This window comes from Hypanus sabinus, chromosome 14 (assembly GCF_030144855.1).
Source record: "Hypanus sabinus isolate sHypSab1 chromosome 14, sHypSab1.hap1, whole genome shotgun sequence".
NCBI lineage: Eukaryota > Metazoa > Chordata > Chondrichthyes > Myliobatiformes > Dasyatidae > Hypanus > Hypanus sabinus.
Window position 1 is genome coordinate 107498556 of NC_082719.1, and position 23180 is coordinate 107521735.

Below are 23180 nucleotides of genomic sequence, written 5' to 3' on the forward strand. Positions count from 1 at the left end.
CACTCTTAACTTCTGTGACATTGCCATGAAAACTGTGAAGTGTTTAATGTCTAGTGTAGTTCACGTGGAATTGTCTTAAAGTCGGTATTGTTTCATGGAGTTGGATTTCACCAGATCCTGTCAAAGACTGACTTTCTGCCTTTTGCATGATTTCAACATTACCCTGTGACGAATGTTCAAATGTAGACTCACATTAGGCAAAACTTCTGAGCTTCTTGTGAGGCAAGTCCTCCTTTTCCTAGCTCCTCCCTCATTTCATTGTGACAAGAGTGAGAACTGTTGCCATGGTTACACTACAATTGAAACTTTAACCTCTCAGTTGTGTCCTCATAGCAAATCTTACTCTGGTTGGTGCCCAGAAAAGAATGAGGGTAAATCTTGGAGGAGTAACAATGCTTGGCAATGCCCACTCTCTCTCTGCAATCACTCCATTGAGTATGATGTTCTCCTAAGGGGTTATCTATTGATGACTGTAGAGACAGATTCAGGATCCCCCTATTCTGGTGCAGTGTGGGTAACAGTAAGTGGTGGTTGTGGTTAGTGATTGAGTCTTTTGGTTGTTCTGTCTCTTGATTCTCAGCTGCTGCTTGTTCTCTGCCGCACAACAGAGGTTGTCCTCACGTAGTACAGCTCCCTCTTGAACAGATCTCCTCCAGGTGTATCTACTGAGTAGAATGTCTTCCCAGTCTTTGGATGTCATGTTGGAGAGGGATGTAATCCTAAGTAGCTTGGGATGTTTCCCATCTGACAGGCAAAATAGTTTTCATGTAAGTAGATGTATTTAGAAGGATGCATGGGGATCTCATTGAAATCTACCAAATGTTGAAAGGACTAGATAGGGTGGATGTGGAGAGCACATGGTGCTCCTATGAGGAGGGTTTTTAGAACTACAGGGCGCAGTCTCAAAACTGAGGGGCAACAAAGGTAAAGAGGAATTGTTTTTAGTTAGAGAGTAGTCAAACTGTGGAATGCTGTGCCACAGAGGTAGTGGAGGTCAAGTCCATGTGTATATTTGAAGTGGAAATTGATTGCTTCCTGATTAGTCAGGGCATCAAAGGATACAACGAGAAAGTAGGTATATGGGATTGAGTGGGATCTAGGATCAGCCATGATGGAATGGCAGCGCAGACTCGATGGGTTGAATGGCCTAATTCTGCTCCTGTGCCTTGTGGTCTTACAGAATTCAGGATGCAATTGTTCAGGAAGACCTAAACAAAATGAAGGATGCAATTCAAGTGCTGCAAACTTGGCAGCTCTAATTTTAACTGGGAAAAGTATCCCAGTCATGGCCATTTGAGGCCCTGGAGGTTTTAACCAAATCAGCAAAAAATCTTCTCCTATCTCTGTCCTTTTCCATGGGATACGATTGCTTATATCCATTTGGAAGAACAGACAGATATTACTTTATTATCTCATCTGCACAGTAGTGGATTATTCATTTAAATTAAAAGGAAGTAAATTTATTATCAAAGTACCTATGTGTTACCATCTGTTACATTGAGATTTGTTTTATAGACCATAAGACACCGGAGCAAAATTAGGCCATTGGCCCATCAAGTCTCTCCGCAACACTATCATGGCTCATTTACTATCTCACTCAGCTCCGTTCTCCTGCCTTCTCCCCATAACCTTTGATGCCCTGACTAATCAGGAACCTATCAACTTCTGCCTTAAGAATACTCAGTGACATGGTCTGAACAGACATCTCTAGTAATGAATTCTATAGATTCACCACCCTCTAGCTAAATAATTTTTTGTTCATCTCTGTTCTAAAGAAACATTCCTCTTTTCTGAGGTTGTGTCATCTGGTCCTGGACTTCCCCCACTACAGGAGACATCCTTTCCACATCCACTCTATCAAGGTCTTTCAAAATTCAATATGTTTCAAATAAGATCCTCCCCCCCACCATTTTTCTAAACTTCAGTGAATACAAGCCTAGAGCCATTGTATCCTTTCATTCCTGGGATCATTCTCGTGAACCTCCTCTGGACTGTGCCAGCACATCTTTTCTTAGTTAAGGGGCCCAAAACTGCTCACAATACTCCAAGTGTAGTCTGAACAATGCTTTATAAAGACTCAGCATTACAACCTTACTTTCATCTTCTAGTCCTCTCAAAATGAATGCTAACATTGCATTTGCCTCCTTACCACTGATTCAACCTTCAAGTTAACCTTTAGGGAACTAGGCCTCCCAAGTCCCTTTGCTCTTCAGATTTGTAATTTTTCTCCCCATTTACAAAATAGTCCATGCCTTTATTCCTTCTGCCAAAGTGTATGACCATACACTTTTTGACATTATATTCCATCTGCCACTTCTTTGTCCATTCCCCCAATCGATCTAAGTCCTTCTGCAGACTCCCTACTTCCTTAATGCTACTCACCCCTCCACCTATCTTCATATCATCCACAACCTTGGCCATAAAGCCATCAATTCCTTCATCCAAATCATTGACATACAATGTGAAAAGAAGCAGTCCCAATATGACCCCTGTAGTACACCACTAGGGACCAGCAGCAAGCCAGAAAAGGCCTCGTTTCTTCCCACTCTTTTCCTCCTGCCAATCAGCCAACCTTCTATCCATTTTAGTACCTTTCTCATGCTACCATGGACTTTTGTTAAGGAGCTTCATGTGTGCCACCTTGTCAAAGACTTTCTGAAAATCCAAATAAACAACATCCACTGACTCTCCTTTGTCTATACTGGCTATCCTGATTGTTATTTCCTCAAAGAATTTCAACAGATTCGCCAGGCAAGATTTCCTCTTTAGAAACTATACCGACTTTGGCCTAACTTATCATGTGCCTACAAGTACCCCGAAGCCTGATCCTTAATTATAGACTCCAACATCTTTCCAACCACTGAAGTAATTGGGGACAAATAAATGGAAGATCAACTTAATGAATGCTTTGCTTCAGTCTTCACTGTGGAACACACTAGCAGCATGCCAGAGGTCTGTGAGTGTCAGGGAGCAGGAGTGAGTGCCATTACTATTACAAAGGAAAAAGTGCGAGGCAAACTCAAAGGTCTTAAGTTTCAAAGGTACATTTAATGTCAGAGAAATGTATACAATATACATCCTGAAATTCTTTTCGTTTGCAACCATCCACGAGAACAGAGGAGTGCCGCCAAAGAATGAATGACAGTTAAATGTTAGAACCCCAAATCCCCCCCAGCACCTCTCCCCCCCGCACGTAAGCAGCAGTGAAGCAACGATTCCCCCCCCCATGAAAAAAAAAAGCATCGGCACCCACCACTGAGCACTCAAGAGTAAGCAAAGCAACAGTAAAGACACAGACTTGCAGTTACCCTAAAGACTACTTGTTCATCTGGTATTTGACATACCACAAGCTCTCTCTCTCCCTAATAAGGGAGAAAAAAGTGTCTCCATTTCACAGTGAGAGGGGAGACATAACAAACAACTCTCTGGTTTATGATGTTAAAAGTCTGTTGTATTGCTTTTTCTGAGCTCTGTGCCCAAAGATCAATGTAGTTATAAAGAAGGGAAGACAGTGGCTATACTTTATTAGGAGTTTGAAGGGATTTGGTATGTCAACAAATACACTCAAAAACTTCTATAGATGTACCGTGGAGAGCATTCTGACAGGCTGCATCACTGTCTAGTATGGGAGGGCTTCTGCACAGGACCAAAAGAAGCTGCAGAAGGTTGTAAATCTAGTCAGCTCCATCTTGGGTACTTTGCCTACAAAGTACCCAGGACATCTTCAGGGAGCGGAGTCTCAGAAAGTCAGCGGCCATTATTAAGGACCTCCAGCACCCAGGGCATGCCCTTTTCTCACTGTTACCATCAGGTAGGAGGTACAGAAGCCTGAAGACACACACTCAACGATTCAGGAACAGCTTCTTCCCCTCTTCTATCCAATTCCTAAATTGATATTGAACATTACCTCACTTATTTTAACATAGTTTTTCTGTTTTTTGCATGTTTTTTAAAATCTATTCAATATATACTGTAATTTATTTAGTTATTATTTTTTCTATAATTATATATATTTATATATTGCATTGAACTGCTGCTCCTAAATTTCACGTCACATGCCAGTGAGAATAAACCTGATTCTGATTCTGATTCAAAGATCTCAGGTCTCTGGGCACACAGCCAGAGATTTTCTGTCTCCAATGACATACTGATCTCTTGCAGAGGCACCAACCTCTGATACCCCTGTCTCCAGAGCCACGAAATCTTGGTTCTCTGAAGGCGAATGAGGTTTTTAGGCTGAGCTCTTGGCGTGCCAAATAACAGCCAGTTGTGAAACACTGAGAGCGGGTTCCATTCCCGCAAAGAACTGTAGTCAGTGTGTAACTCCAGGTCAGGGTCTTCAAAAGAACCCTGAAAGGGAAAGGTGGAGATATTAAAGATGGAAATAGAGCAGTTTTCAAAGATGCAAGCAAAGGAGTCACCGTTAGGTGCCATTAATCCTCCTAAGCTCCTCCAAAGCTGCTTAAGGTGGAGAAGTCACTTGGACCAGATGGACTACATCCCAGAGTCCTGAGGGAGGTTGCTGAAGAGATTACTGATGCATTGGTCATGATCTTTTAAGAATCTCTTGATTCTGGCATAGTCTCAGAGGACTGGAAAATTGCAAATGTCTCTTCACTCTTTAAAAAGGGAGGACAGCAAAAGAAAGGAAACTATAGGGCAGTTAGCTTAACCTCAGTGGCTGGGAAAATGTTGGAGTCTATTATTAAGGATGAGGTTTTGCGGTACATGGAGACAATGATATAATAAGTCAAAGTCAGCATTGTTTCTGTGAAGGGAAATCTTGCCTACAAATCTCTATTTGAGTTCTTCAAGGAAGTAACAAGCAGGGTAGACAAAGGAAAGGCAGTAGACATAATTTTCTTGGATCTTCAGAAGATGTTTGGTAAACTGCCACACATGATGCTGCTTAACACGATAAAATCCTGTGGCACTACAGGACTGGCAGGAGGTAGCAAGTGGGAATAAAGGGGACCTGTTCTGGTTGGCTGCCAGTGACTAGTGGTGTTCCTCAGGGTCAATATCGGGATCGTTACTTTTCACATTGTTTGTCAGTGATTTGGATAATGGAATTAATGGCAAAGTTTGCAGATGATACAAAGATAGGTTGAGGGGTAGGTAGTGCTGAGGAAGCCTGGTGGAAATAAACTATCTCTGATGTCTCCCTTTACCTTTCATCCTCTCATCATTAAAGGATGTCCTCTTGCTTTGGTCATTAACACTTTTGTAAACAGACACTGGCTGTCCACTCTATCTATTCCTCTCATACACCTCTCATCTTGTACATCTCAATCAAGTCACCTCTCATCCAAGTCCAGCAACATCTGATCAGAATCTGATAAGAGATGAAAGTGGACCATGGAAGAAATTGAAGTAGAAGATGAGCCAGAGGGAGGATATTTGACTCTACTTGGCTCAGTAGTCCTGCTGAATTTCCAGACCTGATTGTGGTGTAGTTCTATTTCTGATACAACTCTTATATTCCATTCTCTGGAGGGAATTCACTACTGTCATATATTCTGTTTGTTCCTTATGCTCTATCTCTACTTGTGACCAAGTTCGTGGATGATACGGTGATACCTGGAGAGCCAGGGAGTGTTGAGGAAGCAGGGAGTCTGCAGAAGGACTTAGATTTGGAGGATGGGCAAAGAAGTTGCAGATGGACTATAGTGTAGAGAAGTGTATGGTCATGGTGGAAGGAATAAAAGCATAGACTATTTTGTAAGTAAGGAGGAGATTCAGAAATCAGTCGTGCAAAGGGACTTGGGAGTCCCTGAAGGATAGTCTGCAGGTTGAGTTTGTGATGAGGAAGGCAAATGCAATGTTAGCATTCATTTCAAGAGAACTAGAATATAAAAGAAGGATGCTGAGACTTTACAAGGCACTGGTCAGACATCACGGAGGATTGCGAGCAGTTTTTGGTTCCTTAATGAAGAAAGGATGTGCTGACATTGGAGAAAGTCCAGAGGAAGCTCATGAGAATAATCCCAGGAATGAAAGGGTTAACATGTGGCAAATCTGTTTATTTTCTGATCCTTTGGGTACTTCAGGAGTTAAGAATCAACAGCGATCATAATTCTTAAGTTTGGTTATTTTAGAATACAAACACACAAATGCTAAATAAAGAGATGAACTTACAGGACTGTTTTGAATCGGTGGACCAGACTGTATTCAGGGATTCATCTTCGACCCTGGATGAGTATGCTGCAGATGTTACCAACTTTATTAAAACCTGTGTGGATGAGTGTGTGCCTGCAAAGACTTACTGTACATTCCCAAACCAGAAGCTGTGGATGAACCAGGAGGTACATCGTCTGGTGAAGGCTATATCTGCGGCATTCAAGTCTGGCGACCCAGGCCTGTACCAGAAAACCAGGTATGATCTGCGGAGGGCTATTTCAAAGGCGAAGAGACAATTTTGAACGAGGTTGGAGGCGACATCGGATGCACAACAACTCTGGCAGGGTCTGCAAGACATTACTTTCAACAAAGCGAAACCCAATAGCAAGAATGGCAGCGATGCTTCACTACCAGATGAACTCAACGCCTTCTATCCACGCTTTGAAAGGGAGAACACAACTACAGCTGTGACGATCCCTGCTGCACCAGATGACCCTGGGATAGCTGTCTTGGAGGCTGATGTTAGGCTGTCTTTAAAGAGAACGAACCCTCTCAAGGTGGAAGGTCCCGATGGAGTACCTGGTAAAACTTGTGCCAACCAACTGGCGGGAGTATTCAAGGACATTTTCAACTTCTCACTGCTACGGGTGGAAGTTCCCATTTGCTTCAAAAAGGAAACAATATTACCAGAGCCTAAGAAGAATAATGTGGGCTGCCTTAATGACTGTTGCCCAGTAGCACTCACATCAACAGTGATGAAATGCTTTGAGAGGTTGGTCATGACTAGACTGAAGTCCTGCCTCATCAAGGACCTGGACCCACTGCAAGTTGCCTATCATCACAATAGGTCAACGGCAGACACAATCTCAATGGCTCTCCACACGGCTTTAGACAACCTGGACAACACAAACACCTATGTCAGGATGCTGTTCATCGACAAAAGCTCAGCATTTAACATCATCATTCCCACAATCCTGACTGATAATTTACAGAACCTGGGCCTCTGTACCTCCCTCTGCAATTGGATCCTCAGCTTCCTAACCGGAAGACCACAATCTGAGGATTGGTGATAACATATCCTCTTTGCTGACGATCACCACTGGCGCACCTCAAGGGTCTGTGCTTAGCCCACTGCTCTACTCTCTATATACACATGACTGTGTGGCTAGGCATGGCTCAGATACAATCTACAAATTTGCTGACAATACAAACATTGTTGGTAGAATCTCAGGTGGTGACGAAAGGGCATACAGGAGTGAGATATGCCAACTAGTGGAATGGTGCTGCAGCAACAACCTGGCACTCAACGTCAGTAAGACAAAAGAGCTGATTGTTGACTTCAGGAAGGGTAAGACTAAGGAACACATACCAATCCTCATTGAGGGATCAGAAGTGGAGAGAGTGAGCAGTTTCAAATTTCTGGGTGTTGAGATCTCTGAGGATCTAACCTGGTCCCAACATATGGATGTAGTTATAAAGAAGGCAAGACAGCATCTATACTTCATTAGGAGTTTGAAGAGATTTGGTATGTCAGTAAGTACACTCAAAAACTTCTATAGATGTACCGTGGAGAGCATCCTGACGGCTCCTGTCTGGTACAGGGGGAGGGGTTGGCTACTGCACAGGACTGAAAGAAGCTGCAGAAGGTTGTAAATTTAGTCAGCTCCATCTTGGGTACTAGTCTACAAAGTGCCCAGGACATCTTCAAGGAGCGGTGTCTCAGAATGGTAGTGTCCATTATTAACGACCTCAAGCACCCAGGGCATGCTCTTTTCTCACTGTTGCCATCAGGTAGGAGGAACAGAAGCCTGAAGGCACACACTCAGCGATTCAGGAACAGCTTCTTCCCCTCTGCCTTCCGATTCCTAAGTGGACATTGAACCCCTGGACACTACCTTACTTTTTTAATATATATTATTTCTGTTTTTGCATGATTTTAAATCTATTTTAATCTATCCATTATATGTATTCTGATCTGAAAATCGCTAGTTTGAGCCTTGGCTGAGGCTGTATATGTGTCCTTGAGCTGGGCACCTAACCACACATTGCACTGCGACGACACCGGTGCAACATCCCTTGTTCCCTTGGACAACATCGGTGGCATGGAGAGGGGAGACTTGCAGCTTGGGCAACTGCTGGTCTCCCATAAAAAAAACCTTGCCCAGGCTTGCGCCCTGGAAACTTTCCAAGGTACAAATGGTCCATGGTCTATCAAGACTAACGGAGGCCTACACGCTACACACTCTGTAATTGCTTATTTATTATCATTATTTTCTTCTATATTATGTATTGCATTGAACTGTTGCTGCTAAGTTCACAAATTTCATGACACATGCCAGTAATAATAAACCTGATTCTGATTCTGAAACGATGCTAAGCATAGCAAAGACAAAAGAATAAAGAAGCAAAGAAAAGAAAGTATGACACCACTGAAAATATCCGTCATTTTAATTGAGAAGATAAGAAATTCCTTTGACAGCAATAATCTTGCTAATAGGCTACATAATTAAAACAATTACATCACATGGGTCATGTTCTAATACTTAGCCAATGAAAAATGAGAAAGTTGATAAACCATTAATTTAGTTGCTATACTGTTTTCTGCCAGTGAGTGGGGATGAACCACCTGTGAAAAATGCATGTTTGTTAAAAAGTACAATCATAAAAATATTATTAAAAGTAATGGTTCCCAACACTGAGGAGTGTTTGATGGCTCTGGATCTGAATTTAGAGGAATGAGAGGGGAGATCACTGAAACGAAAAAGTTTCTTCAGATACATAAAGTGTAAAAGAGAGGCGAGAGTAATATCAGACCACTGAAAGATATACTAATGGGGGGGGAAGGAAATAATGGAAGAAATTAATAAATATTTTGTATCAGTCTCTGTGGAAGACACTAGCAGTACGGTGGAAGTTCCAGTTGTCAGGAGGCATGAAGTGTGTGAAGTTACCATAACTAGAGAGAAGGCTCTTGGGAAACTGAAAGGTCTGAAGGATAAGTCACCTGGACCAGATGGTGTACACCCCAGGGTTCTGAAAAATGTGGCTGAAGAGATTGTAGAGGCATTAATAATGATCTTTCAAGAAACACTAGATTCTGGAATGGTTCGGGAAGACTGGAAAATTGCAAATGTCACTCCACTCTTCAAGAAGGGAGAGAGGCAGAAGAAAGGAAACTATAGGCCAGTTATTCTGACTTCAGTGCTGTAGTTGGGAAGATGTTGGAGTGGATTATTAGGAGGAGTTCTTGGGTACCTGGAGGCACATGATAAAGTAGGCGTAGCCAGCATGGTTTCCCCAAGAGAATATCTTGTCGTACAAATCGGTTGGAATTCTTTGAAGAAATAAGAAGCAGGATAGACAAAGGAGTATTGGTTGATGTTGTGTACTTGGATTTTCAGAAGGCTTTTGTCAAGGTTCCACACATGAGGCTTCTTAACAAGCTATGAGCCCATGGTATTACAGGAACAATTCTAGCATGGATAAAGCAGTTGCTGATTGGCAGGAGGCAAAGACTGGGAATAAAGGGAGTCTTTTATGACTGGCTGCTGGTGACTAGTGGTTGTCTACAAGTGTCTGTATTGGGAACAAATCTTTTTATATTACATGTCTATGATTTAGATGATGGAATTGATGACAGTTTTACAAAGTTTGCAGACAATATGAGGATAGGTGGAGGGACAGGTAGTTTTGAGAAGTAGAGAAGCTACAGAAGGACTTAGACAGGTTTGGAGAATGGGCAAAGAAACAGCAGTTGGAATACTCTGTCAGGAAGTGTATGGCCATGCACTTTGGTAGAAGAAATGAAAGGGTAGACTGTTTTCTAAATGGAAAGAAAATGCAAAAAAACTGAGATGCAAAGGAACTTGGAAGTCCATGTGCAGGATTCCCTAAAGCACTGTGTGAGTCTGTGATGAGGAGGTCCATGTGCAGGATTCCCTAAAGCGCTGTGTGAGTCTGTGATGAGGAGGTCCATGTGCAGGATTCCCTAAAGCGCTGTGTGAGTCTGTGATGAGGAGGTCCATGTGCAGGATTCCCTAAAGCACTGTGTGAGTCTGTGATGAGGAAGTCCATGTGCAGGATTCCCTAAAGCGCTGTGTGAGTCTGTGATGAGGAGGTCCATGTGCAGGATTCCCTAAAGCGCTGTGTGAGTCTGTGATGAGGAGGTCCATGTGCAGGATTCCCTAAAGCACTGTGTGAGTCTGTGATGAGGAGGTCCATGTGCAGGATTCCCTAAAGCACTGTGTGAGTCTGTGATGAGGAAGTCCATGTGCAGGATTCCCTAAAGCACTGTGTGAGTCTGTGATGAGGAAGTCCATGTGCAGGATTCCCTAAAGCGCTGTGTGAGTCTGTGATGAGGAAGTCCATGTGCAGGATTCCCTAAAGCACTGTGTGAGTCTGTGATGAGGAAGTCCATGTGCAGGATTCCCTAAAGCACTGTGTGAGTCTGTGATGAGGAAGTCCATGTGCAGGATTCCCTAAAGCGCTGTGTGAGTCTGTGATGAGGAAGTCCATGTGCAGGATTCCCTAAAGTGCTGTGTGAGTCTGTGATGAGGAGGTCCATGTGCAGGATTCCCTAAAGCGCTGTGTGAGTCTGTGATGAGGAGGTCCATGTGCAGGTTTCCCTAAAGCGCTGTGTGAGTCTGTGATGAGGAGGTCCATGTGCAGGATTCCCTAAAGCGCTGTGTGAGTCTGTGATGAGGAAGGCAAATGCAAAGTTAGCTTCATTTTAAGACAAAAATATAAAAGCAAGGACAAATAGATACTTTGTTGATCCCAACGAAAATAACAGTGTCGCAGATATAACAAGTGCACAGATATAAATATTAGAAGAGAAGTAGAAAGAATTAAAAAAAAGTTACCACAAACAGTCTAACAGGAGGGAGTTATCACTTCCCAGCAATAGGTTAATTCATTATAGAGCCTAATGGCCGAGGGTAAGAATGGGCTCATACTGCGCTCTTTCGTGCAGCGCAGTTGTCTTCGTCTATCACTAAAAGTGCTCCTCTGTTCAGCCAAGGTGGCATGCAAACATGTCTCCTCATCTCTTATCCTCAACAATAACTGAAACAAATGGAAAACAAGCAGCTCACACAGAACAGCACAAAATGAAATATATACAGCAGAACAGTAACATAATATGAACCAGGGCATTACATAAGGCAGAGGTTGATAGATTCTTGATTAGTCAGGGCATGAAGGGATACAAGGAGAAGGCAGGAGATTGGGTCTGAGTGGAAAATTGGATCTGCCATGAAGAAATGATGGAGCAAACTCAGTGGGCCAAATGGCCTAACTGTGCTCGTGTATCTTATGGTCTAATGGTTTTCTGAAAACCTATCAAATATTGAAAGGTCTGGATGGAGTGGATGTGAAGAGAATGTTTCCTATAGTGGGGGAGTCTAAGACCAAAAGGCACAGTCTCAGAATTTAAGGACTTTAGACAGAGTAAGGAGGAATTTATTTTGCCAGTGGGTGCTGAATCTGTGGAATTCATTGCCACAGATTGCCATATGGTCAAGTCATTGGGTATATTTAAAGGTACTTTGATAGATTCTTGATTAGTTAGACCATTGAAGGCAGGCGAATGGGATAATAAATCAGCCATGATGAAATGGTGGAGCAGACTCGATGGGATGAATGGCCTAATCTGCTCCTATGTCGTTTGGTCTCATGGTCTATGGCAAAGGTCCTTACCTATACCTTGGGAATGGGGCCAACAACTAATCATATCCCATTTTCATCAGGTTTTCCTGCAAATGAAAGGATCAAAAGGAAAAATGAACAAAAAGCAACTGTGGAAGAGTTCTGTGTCAAAACAATTGGATGGGACAAAAGCATTTCAGTTTCACCGCGGATCATCGCACACGTTTAAAATCTGTGGGCCAGATATAGGGGAGCTCCAGAGCATCATATTAGAGGTAACCATGTTCAGCTGACATTAATTAACTCATTGTCATCTTTGGTGGCATTTTCCACATTGAATCCTGTGGTCACAAGAAGACAATTTACCGTCTCATACCTATCTGGGCTCCATGATCTTGCCAGAGAATCTTGTGGGTTTCTTATTCCCCAATTTTACTTTCCATCGAATGAATTTGTGTATGTCAGCAAGAGGATGTATTGTTCACAGCAACAGGAGGCCCCTCTGTTTGTCAGAGTCAGGCATGGATTTCCAAAGCTGGTACACATGCCAGGATGGTACGATATGGAGAGCAAGCTGTTGCCCATGTAGCAGGCTCCCCCTCTCCACATAGCTGATGAATCCAAAGGAACGGCAGAGACCAATACAGTTTGGCACTGGCTGCATTGCGGGAGTTGCTAGTCAGTGTTGAATCTGACTTCTGCCTTAGGGACTCCAGCTCTGGAATTTTCCTCAGGGTTCACTCCCAAAGTCTTCCCTATGAGTGGGGGTAGCCGTAAGGCCACAGAGGTTTGGGTTCAGAGTTTTCCTTCTCCTAGATGAGCTGACAACCACAGGTGATGAGCCCCGTCTGCCCGAAGAGACTGGTTTTAAGGCATGTTTGCCCCTTCTGTCAGTAGAAATGGTTCTCCTAGGTTTAGTAGTTAAGCCATGCGTGAAGGCCAAGAGCTGGACTTGGTTTTCAGAGTCTATTTGAGACTCACGCCATTGGGATCACTTAATAGGTTGTAGGAACTTGTTCCTTCCAGCCTAGCTATGACAAACTTAGGGACTCCAGCAACAACACTCCGTATAAAATTTGTTCTCTCATATGCTTTTGATAATTTAATTGTCACTCTATTAATGTTCCATTGTAACATACAAAATATATGTAATATTTCAAGATTCAGGATTGTTTTAATGTCATTCCCAGTACACTGGTGTGATGGAGAATGAAATCCAGAGTTACTCTGGATCCAATACAGCACAAAAACAGAACATAATAAGATAATGAACACAATAATAATATGAAGCCAAAATAAATATAAATACGTAGGATAGCTTATACACATTGATTGTATGTCCATAGAGTGACACCAGGCACAGGAGTGTCTGTACATAAGGTAACTGACAGGAAATGATGAAGTAGTGGTGGGTTAGTGGGTGGAGGTGTTGATCAGCCTCACTGCTTGGGGAAGGAACTGTTTTTGAGTCTGGTGGTCCTGGTATGGATGCTATGTAGACGTTTTTAAGCATTATATTTAATTTGTAAATGTACATCTGACCAGCATTTTTGTCATCTCTGCCCACTTCCTCAGCACAACGGTCTGGAAAAGCGGCATGCGTGGTATGTTGAAGATGTTTCCATCACAAGTACGATCCGGAAGAAGACATGGAGAATTCCGTGCAGGAGCTGGCTCTCGCTGTTTCACAATGATTGCCAATTGAGTCGCACTTTCTCTCCCCTCACTGGGAGATGCAATGACTACACAGGTCAGTATATGCCAGACTGTCGGTCAACGCAAGGCAGCTCGTAGGTCACGCGTCAGTCATGTGTCGGTCAGTGCAAGGCAGCCCATTGGTCAGTGTATGCCAGCCCGTTGGTCAGTGCAAGGCAGCCCATTGGTCAGTGTATGCCAGCCCGTTGGTCAGTGCAAGGCAGCCCATTGGTCAGTGTATGCCAGCCTGTCGGTCAGTGCAAGGCAGCCCATTGGCCAGTGTATGCCAGCCTGTCGGTCAGTGCAAGGCAGCCCATTGGTCAGTAGGAGCCATCCAAATTACACCCATGTGGTCACGGGGAGAATGTTCAAGCCGCTTCCATACAGTGTCAGGAATTGTTCCCTGTACCTCGCACTGCCTGATAACTACTTCGCTGCCTTGTTGCCCCCAAATTGTGTAGTTCGCAGACATTTTCTGTTTTCTCGCTGTCTGAAGATCAGGCCTTTCCAATTGTGAGAATTTGATGCCCTTGGCACATCCACCTTTCCTATAAGGCTGGCATTGAAGTAGGTGATGCTGAGAACCTTCATCTCACTGTGCTTAACCTTTCCTTTCTCGACTTTGTTAGTAAGCTTAACAACTTTGAGTCACTGACTCATAGGAAAGTACAGCATAGAAACAGGCCTTTTGGCCCATCTTGTCTGGCTGCCATTGAAACCACCTACTTCCATCGCCCTCCATATCCCTACCATCCACGTACCTACTCAATCCCCTCTTAAACATTCAAATCGAGCTCGCATGCACCACTTCTGCTGGCAGCTTATTCCACACTCTCATCACCCTCTGAGTGAGAAAGTTACCCTCATGTTCCACTTAAATCATTCACCTTTCAACCTTAACCCATGACCTATGGTTGTAGTCCCACCCAGCCTCAGTGGAAAAAGCCCGTTATCATATCTATACCCCTCATAATTTTGTATAGTGTTGTCAAATCTCTCAATCTGCTAGAATCTAAAGAATACAGTCCTAACCTGTTCTATATTTCCTTACAATGCCTCAGGCCCTTCTGATAGGGCAACATCCTTGTAAATTGTCTCTGTACTCTTTGAAACTTATTTATGTCTTTCCTGTAGGTAGGTGGCTAAAACTGCACACATATATCTGTATAATATATGTATTTTGTGTGTGTGGGTGTGTAGAAAAATAGAGCAAGATCAGAGCAAAAGTAGTAGGGTAGTGTTCATGAATGCATGCACCGTTCAAAAATGTGATGGCAGATGGGAAGGAACTGTTCCTAAAACGGTAGTGCTGACACTTCGGTTCCCATTCCCCTGCAATTCTAGTTTAAACCAACATCTCACCCTCACCCACGTGCGTCTGAAATACGGGTCTAATTTCATGTTTTCTTTAAGCGAAGCATACACATATCACATGGTAGCTTGATGATACATGCAATTCATATATTAATACATATAACCCATAATGAATTATTTAAATGATCAGGAATGCTTAACCTAACCAACCATGGTTCAGGAAAACCAGTAAGTTCTCTCTCCAGCGCTTGTTGTTTGAGCATGTACAGACTTTTTTTCTTGTCATTATTCCCTAAACAATGCAGTATAACAACTATTTACATAGCATTTACATTGTATTAAGTACCATAAGTAATCTAGAGATGATTTAAAGTATACGGGAGGATGTGCATAGGTTACTGCGGATTGGGAATCAAAAAAAAGGAAGATCTCTAAGTCGGAACATGTACATCCGGTATTATTTAGCATCAGTTAGTCAAACGTTTGTCTTAGTATTTAGTATATATTTTACCTTTCTATGCATATAAAACACTTAAGAAACGTATGTATTTCAATAGTTAAACCACTGCATTGCTCAGTAATAATTGCAGCTTTCATTGGGACAGGGCCTTCACATGCTCCACTATTCTCACTTTATCCTTTAAAATTGTTCCGATCGTTGACAGACTGTAGCGTAACGCTTTTCCAATGACCGATGGCATTTCATCTCTTTCAGATCGCTTTATTATTTCCATTTTATTTTCAATCGTGATCATTTTCTGTCAATGGAACAGAAACACTGCAGGTGGCGGGTCCTGAGCTCCGCCGGGTCCTAAAGTCCATCGCACTGAGATAGGTTAAATAAGGTCCGGAGCTCTGCCAGATCCTAAAGTCCATTGCACTGAGACAGATTAAATAAGGGACTTGAGCATCTGCATTATTTGGTATCAGCGGGGGGTCCCGGAACCAATCCTCCGCAGACAAGGAGGGCTGACTATATAAAATTACTCAAACGTCACTTAAATATTAAATACAAAATGCTCACCCCTGTTTAGCTGTAAACTCCAAATCAATTGACCATCAGACCATAAGATATAGGAGCAGGATTCGGGCATTTGGCCCATTGAGTCTGCTTCACCATTTCATCATGGCCGATCCAATTTCCTCTCAGCCCCAATCTCTCACCTTGTCCCCGTATCCCTTCACGTCCTAACCAGGCAAGGATCTATCAACTTGTGCCATAAATATACATACAAATTTGGCCTCCACCTGCCTGTGGAAATACATTCCATAGATTCACCACTCTCTGGCTGGAGAAATTCCTCCTCATCTCTGTTCTAAAAGGATGCCCTCTATTCTGAGGCTGCTCTCTGGTCTTAGACTCTCCCACCAGAGGAAACATCCTCTCCACATCCATTCTGTCAAGGCCTTTCACCGTTCGATAGGTTTCAATGATGTAACTCATCATCCTTCTGAATTCTAGTGAATACAGGTCCAGGGTTATCAAACACTCTTCATATGACAAGCCTTTCAAACCTGGAGTCATTTTTGTGAACCTCCTTTGAACCCTCTCCAGTTTTAGCACATCCTTTCTAAAATACGGGGCCCAAAGCTGCTCACAATACTTCAAGTGAGGACTCACCAGTGCTTTATAAAGTCTCAACATTACATCCTTGCTTTTATATTCTAGTCCTCTTAAGGTGAGTGCTAACATCACATTTGCCTTCCTCATCACAGACTCAACCTGCAAATTAACCTCTAGGGAATCCTGCACAAGGACTCCCAAATCCCTTTGCACCTCAGATTTATATATTTTCTCTCCATTTAGAAATAGTCAACCCTTTCATTTCTTCTACTGAAGTGCATAACACTTCCTTTCCCGACACTGTATTCCACCTGCCATTTCTTTGCCCAGTTTCCTTATCTGTCTAAGTCCTTCTGTAGCCTCTCTTCTTCCTCAAAACTACCTGCCCCTCTACCTGTCTTCATATCATTTACAAACCTTTTAACAAAGTCATTAATTCCATTATTCAAATCATTGACATATGATGTAAAAAGAATCGGTCCCAACATAGACCCCTGTGGAACACCACTCGTCACCAGGAGACAGACAGAAAAGACTCCCTTTATTCCCATTCTTTGCCTCCTGACAACCAGCCACTGCCTTATCCATGCTAGAACCTTTCCTGTAATATCATGGGCTCGTAGCATGTTAAGCAGCCTCATATGTGGCAACTTGTCAAATGCCTTCTGAAAATCCATGTGCACAACATCAACCAATACTCCTTTGTCTATCCTGTTGATATTGGAAAATTGGTTGATATTTCTTTGTACTAGTTGTTATTTCTTTAAAGAATTCCAAAAGCTTTCTATGACAAGATTTTTCCTTAAGGAAACCATGCTGACTATGGCCTATTTTATCTAGTGCATCCAAGTACCCTGAGACCTTATCCTTAATAATCAACTCCAACATCTTCCCAACCTCTGATGTTAGACTAACAGGCCTATAGTTGCCTTCCTTCTGCTTCTCTCCCTTCTTAAAGAGTGGAGTAACATTTGCAATCTTCCAAACTGCCAGAACTATTCCAGAAACCAGTGATTCTTGAAAGATTACTACTAATGCCTCCACAATCTCTTCAGCCACCTCTATCAGAACCCTGGGGTGTTCATCATCTGGTCCAAGTGACTTACCTACCTTCAGAACGTTCAGTTTTCCAAGAACCTTCTCTCTAGTTATGGTAACTTTACACACTTCAAGGCCCCTGACACCTGGAACTTCCACCATAATGCTTATGTATTCCACAGTGAAGACTGATACAAAATACTGACTCAGTTTGTCCACTATGTCATTGTCCCCCATTGCTACCCCTCCAGCATCATTTTTCAACAGTCCAATATCCATTCTTGCCTCTCTTTTACACTTAATGTTTCTGAAGAAACTTTTGGTATCCTCTTTAATTTACTGGCTGGCTTACTTTCATATTCCATCTTTACCTTCTTAATGACTTTTTAGTTGTCTTCTGTTAGTTTTTAAGAGCTTCATAAATCTCTAACTTCCCACTATTTTTGCTCTATTATATGCCCTCTCTGGCTTTTATGTTGGCTTCGACTTCTCTTGTTAGCCATGGTTGTGTAATGTTGCCTTTAGAATGCCTCTTTCTCTTTGGGATGTATATATTCTGTGCCTTCTGAATTGCTTCCAGAATTTCCAGCCGTGGCTGATCTGCTGTCACCCCTGCTAGTGTTCTTTTCCAATCAATTCCGGCCAACGCCTCTCTCATGCCTCTGTAATTCCCTTTACTCTACTGTAATACTGATACATCTGACTTTAGCTTCTCCTCAAATTTCAGGGTGAATTCAATCATATTATGATCACTTTCTCCTCAGAGTTCTCTAATCTATAGGTAAGCCTAGTAATTTCTAAGGCAGGGACATGTTTGGCACAACTTTGTGGGCCAAAGGGCCTGTATTGCGCTGTACATTCTATGTTTCTAATCAATTCTGGTTCATTGCACAACACCCAAACCAGAATAGCTGATTCCCTAGTGGGCTTAACCACGAGCTGCTCTGAAAAGCCACCTTGTAGGCATTCTAGAAATTCCCCCTCCTGTAATTCAGCACAAACCTGATTTTCCAACTCTACCTCCACCATGACTATTGTAACATGGCTCTTTCAGCATGCATTTTCTATCTCCTGTTGTTATTTTGTAGACCACATCCTTACTACTGTTTGGGATTCTCTATACAACTTCCATCAGGGTCTTCTTACTCTTTCAGTTCCTTAGCTCTATCCACTATGATCCAACACCTTCTGACCAATTTCCAATCATTTTTACCAACAGAGCAACACCACCCCCTCTGCCTTCATGCCTATCCTTCCTTGGATGTGTATCCTTGGATATTAAGCTCCCAGCTTTAGTCTTTCAGTCATGATTCATTGATGCCTACAACATCATACCTGCCAATCTGTAACTGTGCTGCAAGTTCATCCACCTTATTCTGTATACTGTGCACATTCAAATATAACACTTTCTGTCCTGCATCCACGCTTAACAATTTTGTTCGCTTTTACATTGTAACTCATCCTGTTGACTGCAATTTTGCCCTATCAACAGCCTCTCCTCACTACACATCACCTCTGTTTGTAAACCAGCTACCTCATCTTCAGCAATATCATCCGCCTTTCCTACGATACTTCTTGCATTGAAATACACCCAGCTCAGGACACTAGTCACACCATGCTTAAGCATTTGATTCGTGACTTTGTTTGAGGTCTTACCAACATCAGCCTCCACAACCTCTCCACTAACTGTTCTGGCACTCTGGTTCCCATCCCCGTGCAACTCTTGTTTAAACCCCACCTGCAGCATTAACAAACCTTCCCGCTGGGATATTAGTCCCCTCCATTTCAGGTACAAGCTGTCCCTTCTGTATGGGTCCCACCTTTCCTGGAAGAGAGAACAATGATCCAAGCATCTTGTGCCCTCCCTCCTACACCAAATCCTTAGCCACGTGTTAAGCTGTATAATCTGCCTAGCTCTGGCCTCACTGGCACATGGCATGTGTAGCAATCCTGAGATCACAACACTAGAGGTTCTGCCCTTTAACTTAGTACCTAAATCCCTGAACTCCTATGCAGAACTTCGTCACTTGTCCTGCCCATGTCATGGGTACCTGCATGGATCACAAATTCTGACTGTTCACCCTCCCACTGAACAATGCTGGGGACTCAATCTGAGATATCCCGGATCCTGGCACCCAGGAGGCAAGATACCATTCGGGAATCTCGTTCTCACTCACTGAACCTCCTGTCTGTTCACCTAACTAACTAATCCCCTGTCACCACAGCATGCCTTGTCTCCCTCTTCCCTTCTGAGTCGCAGAGCCAGAGACCTGACCACTGTGCCTTTCCCTTGTTCGGTTATTCTCCGAAACAGTATCCAAAGTGATTTAGCAGTTGTTGAGGGGGTGGCCACAGGGATACTCTGCACTGGCTGCCTTAACCGCTTTCCCCTTCCTGACTGTCACCCAGTTTCCCATCTCCTGCATCTTGTGTGTAACTACCTCTCTATATGTCCTCCCTATCAGCCCTTCAGCCTCCTGAATGATCTGGATTCCATCCAGTTCTTGCTCCAGTGACTTAACATGGTTTGTTAGAAGCTGTAGTTGGATGCACTTCTCACAGCTGTAGTTGTCAGGGACACTGGATGTCTCCCTGCCTTCCCACATCCCACAAGAGAAGCATTTCACTATCCTGTCTGGCATCTCTAATACCCTAGCTGAGCGGATATAAAAACAGAAGGAAAGATATTGAGCTTTTTGTTCTTTTGCTTTCTGACTATAGCCTCTCTTTGCTGAAGCCTCATAGAGCTAAAGCCTTTATATCATCACTCCATGTCCATTCAGACGATGGCACTGCCTTCCTTTAATTTGCTCTTACTTATCAATTCTAAATGCTGATTGGTTACGGGTTAAAGCTCTATTATGCTGCAGCAACCTCCTCCTGTCTTTTTCCCTTGGCTGGTGGACCTGATTGGACCTTCCTCTCCAAACTTCCAATGTCCGGACTGGCCACTGGTCAAAGCTCTAATACAATTTCCAAACTGACAATGCTTAGACAGTTTCTTCAATTCAGCCACATATGCTGAAATGGTCTCCCCTGCCTTTTGATTCCTCTTATGAAATGTAAAGTGTGCTGTAATCAACAATGTCTTTGGTTCTAAGTGTTCCTGCATCACTTTTACAATATGAGCAAAGTTCATTTTTGATGGTTTGGATGGAGCAGTGAAACTTCGAAGCAAACTGTATGCCTTTAACCCAATGTACTCAGCAAAATTAGTGCTTGTTTCCCATTGGCTACTTCATTTGCTTCAAAATACTGTTCCAATAATTCAATCTACATGAGCCAATTACCCGGTGTGTAATCAAACTCATCAATCTTTCTGATGTAGACAGCTATCTCTGTTCCTTTTTTATGATAATTATCACCCAGTACACACTCTTTATGAACCTGGAATTCCTCTGTTTATGGGTTTTTTTGACGGGACACCTCTGCATGAGCTGGGCTGCACTGTTTAGTCATTGCATTTAAACCTCTCACTATGCTTAGCCGGTTGGGATCTATCTTGGGTTTGGTTTAAAAATACCTTGTTGCCAATGTTATGTTTTGTAATGTCACAACATTAAACTAGTTCAAAGGAAGACATGGGAGTCAGAAATATGTGTCTAGCTTCGAGTTTACTTTCAGCAAGATACACACATATCATGTGGTAGTGTGATGATGCATGTAATTCACATATTTATGTATGGAACCTAGAATTATTGAAATGAACAAGAGTGCCTAATCAAGCAATACATATACAAGATTATTCAAATATTACTTAAATATTAAATACACAACAGAGCCCAATGACCCTAAAATCTGAAGCCCTCCCTCCTACACCAACTTATTAGATGAATAAAGTTGACTGAATCAACTGTGGGCTGAAATTTTACTTTGAACAGCAGAAAAATATGTAAGAATGCTTGTAAACTAAGTATGTTTTGTTTTTAATGAAGCAATTTTGGTAGAGTAAAAAAATACACCTAAATTGAATGCAAGTAATTTCCTTATACAATGAACATTTGGAGTACCGTGTTTAGTTCTGGTTGCCTGGATTAGAGATTCAATTCATGTTCAGGTTCAGATTCAGGACTGGGTCTGGGTTCGGGTTCAGATTTATGTGTCATATCTACATTGAAATGCACCATTTGTGTTAACAGCCTACACACCGGAGGGTGTTCTGGGGGCAGCCGGCAAGTATTGCCACATGTTCTGGCACCAACATAACATGGCCACAATGTACAACAGAATAACACTGAACACAATCAATTAAAAATAGTCTTTCATTACTTGGAATTCGAGAGCTTTGGAAAGCAAATGTGAGCAACCCTTCAACCTTGACGGCTGGAACTGATCCACAGAGATCGAAACACTCTCAAATAATTTCTTAACAAAAATAGATCCACCTCAATCTTTTATTAAGGTATAAATGGATACCATGAGACCATCACATGCTTAAGCGGCCAGTTTAGCTAAACTGAGAATGAGACTGTAAAATAATGAGAAATATTTCCAAAAAGATATTGAGTTTGGGAGTTTCTTTTCATCTCACAGATAGTGGTTTCATCATTTGGCAATGAACTGCACTCAATCCAAGCCCATGCTATTCATGAGCTTGTGTCAGATGTGAATGTTAGTTGTCTGTGCATCACAGGTGAAACTGAATCCATCATCAACATTCAGCCACTCACATACTTCCCCAGGTAAGTACTTTAAACCCCCCTCATTAAGGCTGGATCCTTTTAACCTCTCCTCAGCCCCACTCCCCATAATCTTTGATGCCGTAACCTTTGGTGTCATGCCAATCAGAAACCTATCTATTTCAGCCTTAAATGCATGCAACAACCTGGCTTCCACAGCTGTATGTGGTACAAATTCCAGAAATTCACCACTCTCTAGCTAAAGAAATGTCTCTGCATCTCTTTCAAATGGATGTCCCTCTGTCCTGGGGCATCTCTTGTCCTAGACTCTCTCACCATGGGTAACATCCTTTCCACATATACTCTGTCTAGGTGTTTCAACATTCGAAAGGTTTCAATGAGATCCCCCCTCATCCTTCTGAATTCCAGCAAGTACAGACCCAGAGCCATCAAACATTCCCCGTATGATAATCCTTACATTCCTGGAATCATCCTTGTGAACTTCCTCTGGACCCTCTCCAATGCCAGCACATCTTTTCTAAGACAAGGAGCCTAAAACTGTTCACAGTACTCAAGGTGAGGTCTCACCAGTGCCTTATAAAGCCACAGCATCACATCCTTGCTCTTGTATTCTAGACCTCTTGAAATGAATGCTAACACTGCATTTACCTTCCTCACCATCAACTCTACCTGCAAGTTAACCTTTAGGGTGTCCTGCACAAGGACATCCAGACTTTTGGTTTTTCTCCCTGTTTATAAGATAGTCCGCACATTTATTTCTACTAGTAAAGTGCATGACCACACATTTTCCAATACTGTATTTCATTTGTCACTTTTCTGCACATTGTCCTAATTTGTCTAAGTCCTTCTGCAGCCTTCCTGTTTTCTCAAACTTACCTGCCCCTCTATTAATCTTAGAATCATCTGCAAATTTGGCAATGAAATCATCTATTCCATCATCTAAATTATTTATATACAGCATAAAAAAGTGGTCCCAACACCGACCCCTGCGGTACACCACTAGTCACTGGCAGCCAACCAGAAAAGGATCTTTTTATTCCCACTCTCTGCCTCCTACCGATCAGCCAATTCTCTAACCATGTTAGTAACTTTCCTGTAATACCATGGGCTCTTAACTAGGTAAGCAGCCTCATGTGTGGCACCTTGTCAAAGGCCTTTCAAAA

The 23180-nt window shown here is 42.6% G+C and overlaps 1 protein-coding gene across 1 annotated transcript in view; it reads left to right on the forward strand.

Annotated features, from left to right (window-relative positions):
* The window catches only part of loxhd1b (lipoxygenase homology PLAT domains 1b), a 388496-nt gene that overhangs the window by 35967 nt on the left and 329349 nt on the right, over window positions 1–23180 (forward strand). The window contains exons 6-7 of the mRNA XM_059989781.1: window positions 11868–12041; window positions 13342–13516. Of these exons, the coding sequence (XP_059845764.1) occupies window positions 11868–12041; window positions 13342–13516 (349 nt within the window). The remainder of the gene's footprint in view (window positions 1–11867; window positions 12042–13341; window positions 13517–23180) is intronic.